The following is a 9,833-nucleotide window of genomic DNA, read 5'->3' on the forward strand; positions in this document are numbered from 1 at the left end:
TAAAAAGAGAGGCGAAGGACTAACGGGGCTGGTTGAGCGGGCTAGATCCTCTCACTCCCTTATAGGGAGTCCCTCTGCCCCATTGGGCTTCAAAGCGGAGCAGGTAGGGCGGGCTGTGTGGGAGGACCCCCTCACACACCCACCATTGCCACCCGGGGCATGGAGAAAGGTGGCAGATTGCCTCTGGAGGAGGCCTGCCTACTCCCAACTCCTGCAGTCCGGCTCCTCTCTCGAGTACACGCACAAAATACACTTAAAAAAAAAATGCATAGCAGAGCTATTTTTTTCCTATTTTGGTTAAAAGTTATTTAATGGAGAAGCTGCAGAAAAACATGTAGTGTGATTTTGCTGCGATTTTGCATTTTTTTAAATCTGCCCAACAACAAATTGGCCCAAAAAAACGCATAAGAAAATGCAAAACACAAATCTCGGCAAAATCACTGTAAAATCGCTTACACAAAAAAATGCAAAAAGCACTGCAGAAACGATCAAAAGCAAACTGCATAGGTGTTAACTGAGCCTGACCTGGGCTGCCTGCATGCAGCATCTGCAAGATCCAGCCACATACACAAACAGGCCACTCAGAGTTTAAAGGAGGCTGTTAAATGGCTGGGGGACATCTTTGGATAGCAGCAAAAGCTGCCAATTTGTTTTCCTTTAAATTTGTTTTCTTTTGAACTACAATTCTGTTTTAGATGTTCGTGATATTTTTTGTGAGATCTCTTCTATTGATATCCTGATACAGCTATTATGAAGGAGTATAAGTTATTGTGTATTAATGTTCTTTTCTTTTTTTGTCATATGATGGAGATCAGATATCATTTCTAACAAATAGTTTTTAAATTTTTCTAGCTGCCGTGTCCCAATGTTACGTGTTGTGATCATTTATACCCTGCCAGAGTTTTGTGAACGTGTTCAAACTACTACTACCATAGGACATGCTTCTTTTAGGTATATTTAATTAAGAAAAAAAAACTTTGTAAGATACCAGCAATGCAAGAATTTGAAAATGTATACAGCTTATAGCTAAAAGAATCAGTACAAATAAACACATCTTATGAACTAAACACCCGCAATGTAAATACTCACTTCGAATGTCTATGGAGCGCTGAAGAACTCGGCTCTGAGTCTCTGGGATGGCCAAGCACAGGAGCAGCAAACAGGAAATTGAGGCACATACCAGTTTCATTCTATGTCTCTTCTACCCACTGACTGTAGGTGAAGTGCACCGTCAGACAGCCTGTAAAGAGAGGATTGTGTGAGAGAGACGTAGATTTCTTGCAAAATTCAGTAGCTTGCTTAATTTTCCCAAATCCTTTTGTATTAGTGGTCTTAGAGCCCTTTCACACTGGCAGCGGGAAAAAAAAAAAAAAGCTGGTAAAGCGCCGCTAAAACTAGCAACGCTTTACCAGCGTTTTTCGAGCACGAGCACCACGCTAGTGGCCGAATAAAGGGTTAAAAGCACCCACAAAGCACCCACTTTGCAGGTGCTTCCCATTGATTTCAATGGGAAGGGAGCACTTTAGAAGCAATGTATTCACCACTCCTAAAGCACTGCAAAGAAGCTTCTTGCAGGACTTTTTTTGATGCCCTGCCAGCGCAGCACCCCAGTGTGAAAGCACTCTGGCTTTCACATTGGGATTGCAGATGAGTCTTCTTTTAGCCGCTTTTTTTAGCACTAAAGCGCCAGAAAAACGCCTGAAAAATGCCCCAGTGTGAAAGGGGTCTTAAAGCTTAGCAATGATTCCCTTGTTTTCCTTGCACTTTTACAGTTTGGCCAATAAATACTTTCAATAGCTGTGCACCTACAACATTTGAAGATATATTTAATAAACACAATATATACCTAGTCACTAGGAACAATGTACAGTGGAACCTCGGTTTAAGAGTAACTTGGTTTGAGAGCGTTTTGATTTGCCAGCAACTTTTTTTTTTTAATTCTGACTCGGTTTGCGAGTGTTGACTCGCAAGACGAGCAGAATTCAAGCTAAATAGGCCTGCAGTACCTAATTTGGCCTGAGGTACGGGAGCGCAGAAGCCGAGCAGAGCCAAAAATAGGCCTACAGTGCCTCATTTGGCCTGATGTACGGGGGCGTAGGAGCCGAGAAATGCTGAGAAAAGTATTTTCGGACGTTTTTGGCGCTCTCTGGCGCTCCCCCCCACCTCTGGCCGCATTTGGTATTGCATCCCATTAAAGTCAATGCAGAAAAAATTATTTTCGTTTTCATTGACTTCAATGGGAAAACTCGCTTTGATATGCAAGTACTTTGGATTGTGAGCATACTCCTGGAACTGGTGTCAACTTATAATTTATTTACATTGTGTAAGATATTCTCATATCTTCTATGTTTGATGTATATACCGAAACATGACTTTGTAGAATGTGTCTCTGATTGACGTTTGTCTTTTAGTGTCCATTCAATGTAGTCCCCAAAAAATAACTCCCTGAAGAAGACTGGGAGTTAGTTTCCCTTTATTTTTAAATAGTTGACTCTTTTTGTTTGATTAAGGTATTGATTATTTTATAGATCTTTGTAATAAAATATGATTTTAAATTATAAAGAGAAATATTCTCCTCAGAAAGGCTTAAACTTATCCAAGTGTCAAGAAGGTACCACATCCCAATAATTGTAGAGACAAAAGAAGGGAAAATGGATGGGGCTTTAAAGGGCACCAGGAGACACTTAGAATTCGAACAATGATGTTAAGTTAAATAATTGTATTAATACAAACATTACAACCCATGTAAAATTGAAAACATAGGGGCAGATCCACAGAGATCTGCACCTGCGCAGCATATCTGAGATACGCTACGCCGCCGTAACTTACCCGGCTTTGGTTCGAATCCATAAAGAATTTGCGCCGTAACTTACGGCGGCGTAGTCTATCTCCGGCGGCGTAACTGTGCGTAATTCAAATCGGCGAGTAGAGGGCGTGTTTAATTTAAATGAAGCGCGTCCCCGCGCCGAACGAACTGCGCATGCTCCGTTCCTAAATTTCCCGCCGCGCATTGCGCTAAATGACGTCGCAAGGATGTCATTTTTTTTTACTTGGACGTGAATTACGTTCATCCCGATTCACGGACGACTTACGCAAACAAAATAACATTTTTTAAATTATACGCGGGAACGACGGCCATACTTAACATTGCGTACGCCACCAAATAGCAGGTTTAACTATACGCCGAAAAAAGCCGACTAGAGACAACGTAAAAAAATGCGACGGGCGCTCGTACGTTCGTGGATCGTCGGAAATAGCTAATTTGCATACTCGACGCGGAAAACGAGGGGAACGCCAGCGGACGCCGAAGTATTGCATCTAAGATCCGAAGGCGTACGAAGATGTACGCCTGTCGGATCTAACCCAGATGCCGTTGTATCTTGTTTTGAGGATTTAAAACAAAGATACAACGCGGGTAATTTGAAAGTACGCCGGCGTATCACTAGATACGCCGGCGTACTCTCTCTGTGAATCTGCCCCATAATGCATACAACAAAGTAGGCCATACATACGTAAAAATCAAAAAATTGCACATGATGTTATTCCTCACAATACCCCTACGTGTTTCAACTATAGCAGTCTTCTTCAGGGAGTTATTTGGAGGACTACATTGAATGGACACACATGTCAATCAGAGACACATTCTACAAAGTCATGTTTCGATGTATACATCAAATATAGAAGATATGAGTATATCTTACACAATATAAATAAAGAAATCATAAGTTGACACCAACTCCAGCTGTAAAGAGATCCGAGAATCAAGAGGTCATTGAATGGTATTGATAAAATCATCAATACCTCAATCTAACAAAAAGAGACAAATATAAAAAGGGATAATAACTCCTTTAACCACTTCTCCACTTTGGGTGTTTTTCAGATTTGGTGTTTACAAGACTAAAACAGTTTTTTTTGCTAGAAAATTACTTAAAACCCACAAACATTATATATTAATTTTTTTCTAACACCCTAGAGAATAAAATGGCGATCATTGCAATACTTTTTGTCACACCATATTTGCGCAGCGGTCCTACAAGCGCACTTTTTTTGGAAAAAAATCACTTTTTTTAATTAAAAAATAAGACAGCAATAAATTTGGCCCAATTTTTTTATATATTGTGAAAGATAATGTTACGCCGAGTAAAATGGTACCCAACATGTCACGCTTACAAATTGCGCCCGCTCGTGGCATGGCGTCAAACTTTTACCCTTAAAAATCTCGATAGGCGACGTTTAAAAAATTCTATAGGTTGCATTTTTTGAGTTACAGAGTAGGTCTAGGGCTATAATTATTGCTCTCGCTCTAACGATCGCGGCGATACCTCACTTGTGTCGTTTGAACACCGTTTTCATATGCAGGCGCTACTTGCGTATGCGTTCGCTTCTGCGCACGAGCTCGTCGGGACGGGGCGCTTTAAAATTTTTTTTTTTTTTTTCTTATTTTTTTTATTTATTTTATTATTTTTTACACTGTAAACATCCCTTGTAATAGAAAAAAGCATGACAGGTCCTCTTAAATATTAGATCTGGGGTCAAAAAGACCTCAGATCTCATATTTAGACTAAAATGCAAAAAAAAAAAAAAAAAATTTGAAACTGTCATTTTTTCAAATGACAAAAAAAATATGTTTCTTTAAGAGGCTGGGCGGGACTGACGTTTTGACGTCACTTCCGCCCAGCAGAGCTATGGGGACGGGCGAAGGAGATTTTTCCTTCAGTCTCGTCCCCAGTCACCAGCCGAACGGTCCCGATCGCCTCCGCCGCTACAGACGGCTACGGTAAGCGGCGCGGGAGAGCGGCGGGAGGCCCCTCTCCCGCCACCGATAATGGCGATCTCGCGGTGAATCCGCAGCGGAGACCGCCGTTATCGTTAACAGAACCGCTGACACTAAAGATTGATACCTCGGTTGTGGCAGCAGCTGCTGCCGTTACCGAGATATCAATCTTTAAAGTTAGGCCGTATAAAGACGTACGGCGGTTTGGAAGTGGTTAAAAAACTGGACTTCTTTACATAATGCCCCACTAGAAATATACAGACAACATTTTGTGGGAATTTCTCTTTGTTTCCTGTTCCAGAGACACACAAAGAGGCTAGATGATTTCTTCCAAAGGTAGTTGTCCTTGGAACAGGTGTACTCCTGAGGACAACTTTAAATGTTTTTGCTTTCCCTTCATGTTCCATCTCAGTTGCAAGTACCAGTACCAGTACAAATTCAGGAGAATCGTCCCAATAAAAACATAGAAAGCAATAAAAACATGACAAAGGGTCTAACTCTTTGTCATTCTATAAAAACTGGGGGAAACCCCCCAATTTTTTTTTTTTTACATTTTACCTATTGCAGTTAATCAGAATTCGCTTTACTGAAATCATGGCAGTGCTAATTGTATTATGATTGCTAAGGTTCCTGTACTTTGCATTTATTACTTTGTTCCTTATAAAAGGGCTATCCCTAATTTTTTTGTATGATTGTACTTTAAAAAGCTGTTTTATTAAACAAAGTAAAATTCCGTAAGTTTTTTTTTTTGTGTTGACTTATATTGCATTATTAGTTTCTAAAAACGTCTGTAATTCAACCAATCCACATAAGCATGAATTTAAATTCAGAGTATGTTAAATTAAGGATGTATCCTTGTAGTTTGTTCGGCTATCATACCAGGCTTTTAAAGGTCAGTCCACCCAACAGCGTTTTCCATGTGCTGTACATGCTGGATAACTGAGCTCTCTTATGGACTGGTGTAGCTCAGTATTCTCTGTCTGAGCCTAGGTTCACACTGCTGCGAATTCAGAATCGCGGTAAAATGCTTTTACCGCGATTTTGCGGCTGCGATTTTGCCGCGATTTCGGCCGCAATTTAATGTAAATCGCGGGCCCGAAATCGCAAAAAGTAGTACAGGAACTACTTTTTGAAATCGCAGATGCGGCATCGCACTGATTAGGACAGTGCCATTGCCGACAATTGCCGCCGATTTTCGCATCTCAAATCGTTCCAAATCGTACCCAGTGTGAACCAGGGCTAAAGCTGGATACACACAATACAACTTAAATTTTCGATTTCCTTTAGATTTACCTTAACCTATGTAGTGCAAGGGCCTGCCTGATTGCATACTAATTGAAAATGTTTAGGTTTGACCTCATATTATATGGTTTTAGTAAATCTGAAGGAAAAAAATCTAAAGAAAATTATATAGTGTGTATCCAGCTTTAGCGTCACACTCCTTCTGTTAACCACTTCCCATTCGGCGTACTGTCGGAAGGTAGCTTTACAAAGACAAATCTCCTGCGCTCCGGTATTTTTTGGAAAAGTGTTTGAAGAAAGGTGAAACTCAATTGCAACTCAATTAAAAGGTATCTTCCAAAGTCTTGCAGCCCTCCTCTGAATCGTTGGAATTCATAGAACTAAAAGAGACAAAAAGAGGACCACTAAGCTCTGAGGAAAGGGGTTCTCCCCTGAAACGCGTCAGCCCAAGCCACTGTCACGGATCGAAACAATATCGTGTTATGCCGATGGTGTTGGTTCTTTGCTGCATTGTTACTCAAGGCCTGTTTTTAACACTCCCTTTGTGAGTATTATGCTTTGTTTTTACTATTTTAATAAAATCCACCAATCAGTATCACACTAGCTCGGAAAGTAGCTTTGCCATCCTGGGCGGGCGTCATATGACGTCCTCGGCTTCCCGGCAGTCTAGGGGGCGCCCCCCCCGCGTCATTCGGGAGCTGATTGATGGTCACAGAGCATAAACGTGGATCTGTGTGTGTAAACACACAGATCCACGTCCTGTTAGGGAAGAGGAGACAGATCGTGTGTTCCTAGTATATAGGAGCACCGATCCATCACCTCCCCCAGTTAGTCCCATCCCCCCATAGTTAGAATCACTCCCTAGGTTTTTTTTTTAAATTGCCATTCTTTTTTTGTTTTTAGTGCAAAAATAAAAACTGCAGAGGCGATCAAATACCACCAAAAGAAATCTCTATTTGTGCTTTCACTGTTGCATGACTGTGCAATTGTCATTCAAAATGTTTCAGCTCTGAAAGCTGAAAATTGGCCTAGGCAGGAAGGCGGTGAAAATGCCCTGTAATGAAGTGGTTAATTCTCCATGTACAATCAATATAAATTCCATCATGTAATGGCCATGTCAGGTGGACAGAACCTGAAACTCAAGTTCAAAAATGTCACTGAACTGAAAGAGACAGAAGAAACCAATGGGTTATTTACCTTACTGCTCTCAGAAGCTTGGAATGTATGAATTACGTAGAACTTTGCAAAGTGCAATCTTATTAAAAAATCCAACATGTAGAAAATATATATGTGGCTTATTCTTTTATCTTGGAATACAATATCCTAAAATGTATACAGCAATGTATAGGCAATACATAGTAATATACTATAGGATATTAGCTGGTTTGAAAACATTTTATAAACTGTTCAATGTTTGTGGAATTACACATTTTTAATTTAAATTTGAGCTAGCCTGGGAGCCAGAGATACCATTGCATTAATAAAAGAGTTATCATCACTACTTAATATTATGTAAGCGTGGGATACTATTATAGAATTTACACTGCATAGCATTCACATTTGCAATGGAACTAACTGCTGCCTATTGTGCTGTGTCATTATCAATGAGAGTCTCCATGAAGGTCTTCCTAAACACCCTCAACTGCAATGCTGGGGAATATGTCAGCTTCGTTAAAGCAAATGTTTCTTCCAACAACACCAATTTGATCTCAGTTACGTTCAAATCTGATAATACCATGTATACATCTGTTTATTTAATACATTCCATTGTCATTTCAATTCATTGTAAATTACATGGTGCTACCCAAATAAGTGGTCACAATGCAACACTAGTATGTGGTCATCTAAAACAATTTTTTTTTTTGTCTTTATATGAATTAGCCATAGTATTTCCCTTTTCAGCACAGTACTCTTTGTGCCACATTGATGAATAGGAAAAACAGGTAAAATAAATAGTCAATCCAACAGGCAAAGTGAGGCCCTCCCACAGCAGTAGGAGCAGTTGGGTGGAACTAGGAATTTGTTTGCCAAAATGTTGGTGTTGCTGACCCTAATACATCTACAAAGATAGTGGGGGGGGGGGGGATGTATAAAAACTGGAACAGACGAAACATGGAGAAGCTGTACATGGTAACCAATCAGCTTCTATCTTCAGCTTGTTCAGTTAAGCTTTGAAAATAAAAGATTAAAGCTAATTGGTTGCCATGCACAGCTGCTCCAGATTTTGTCTTCTTCAGTTTTGACTAATTCTCTTTATTGAGTCCACCTGATAGTATGTACCCAATACTGACATATTACATTTCAGCTCTTTGCCCATGACTTCCTAGTTTGCTTTAATATGTAAAAGGGTTAACTGATGCTCATGCATTATAATTATCAGCCAAATATTAAAAGTAAAAATTGATGGTTCACTGGTAAATGCTACCTAAATTTGTAATAGAAAGTCTACCAATTATGTGTAAGCAGTATAATTTTCTATATAGATCGAAGTCATCTATTTATGTAACGAAATAATTGTATCATAACTAGATAAAAAAAAATATATTCTTAATATTGGCATTTGTTTGGACCAATCAATAATGTTACCTATTTCATACATTTTACAAACTTTATCAGTAGAAGAAGTTTAGTTAGCATTGCTGAGACTCAAATAAGGTTTGAATCCTTATTTTGCATTTTTTGAAGGGATTAGTTGTAAAACTGTCCAAGTAGGAAACTGCATCAAAACTCTTTGTTAACTCTTTTTTATCTTCCTGTAGAAAATGCACAGAACAATAAGGAATAATTTGTACCCACTATCCTACATAAAAAGTAAACTTCATGTTTCTACAATTGTTTTGAATGTAAGACGTTAATAATTGCTTCTAGAAATGTTCCTTCACAATATATTAAAAACTGTAACCATATCACTACCCAGATATATCGAAACCCCAACATTTAGCCATAATACTCACAATTTTTCTTGGTAGGGGACTGTCTCACCCCAGCTGCTCACCTCTGCTGATCCCCTTCTCAGTCTGGATATATGAGTTATCTGAGGCCTGACGTCAGAAGCAGCCCACATCCTCCCCAACCTGCCTAACTCCTGAATCCATTATGTTAATTTCTTTGGAGCAGCAGCTTTTAATGACTCACATGTGACTTATCTTTTCAAGTTCCATTTACTTCTTAATAAAGAAAGGGAAAGGCCAGGTCTTTTTCTCATCCTTTATATTAACGTGCATTTGAAATGTACGTTATACCTCCTTATGAGTTAATTTGCACCTACATTGATTTTATTTCTCTATCTCCCCTCGCCAATGTTTCTTCATGAAGTGCACTTGAAGACCAACGTAGTGCTGTTGCAGTTATGGAGTAAATTATGTGAGGAGGCGCCAAGAAAATGTAGAAGCAGAAAATTGTAAACTGAACTGGAGTCATAATGTAAATAAGTAGAAATTTGCACACGTACACACTTTAATTTTATAAAGAGATGTGTTACCTATCCAAAATTTAAAGAAATTATTTTGTTTAGAAAGAATTTAGGGATAAACAGAACTCTAGTTTAATAAAAAAAAGCAGCTCAAGATGCAATACTCACCTTCAGTCCAGACCTGTCCTGCACTACCTCTTTTACTTTAGGAAAGGACTTTTACAAAGGACATCCTTTGCTCTCTTTGTTGAATGATGACTAGCATCATTCAACTCACTATCAAGGGGGGGCCATAGAGGGTCCTGACCTCCCCAACATTATGCTGTGTCCCACCATGTGCCCCCCCCCACCATGTGCCCCACCATGTGCCCCACCATGTACCCCCCCCCCCACCATGTGTATTTT

The 9,833-nt window shown here is 39.6% G+C and overlaps 1 protein-coding gene across 1 annotated transcript in view; it reads right to left on the bottom strand.

The window, feature by feature from the left end:
- Positions 1-9,066, bottom strand: part of PRLH (prolactin releasing hormone) — a 49,576-nt gene extending 40,510 nt beyond the window's left edge. The window contains exons 1-2 of the mRNA XM_040357509.1: positions 8,971-9,066; positions 1,090-1,240 (exon numbers count right to left, since the gene is read on the bottom strand). Coding sequence (XP_040213443.1) covers positions 1,090-1,189 — 100 coding nt within the window. The 5' untranslated portion in view covers positions 1,190-1,240; positions 8,971-9,066. The remainder of the gene's footprint in view (positions 1-1,089; positions 1,241-8,970) is intronic.
- Between the last annotated feature and the right edge of the window lie 767 nt (positions 9,067-9,833).

This window comes from Rana temporaria, chromosome 6 (genome assembly GCF_905171775.1).
Source record: "Rana temporaria chromosome 6, aRanTem1.1, whole genome shotgun sequence".
Taxonomy (NCBI): Eukaryota; Metazoa; Chordata; class Amphibia; order Anura; family Ranidae; genus Rana; species Rana temporaria.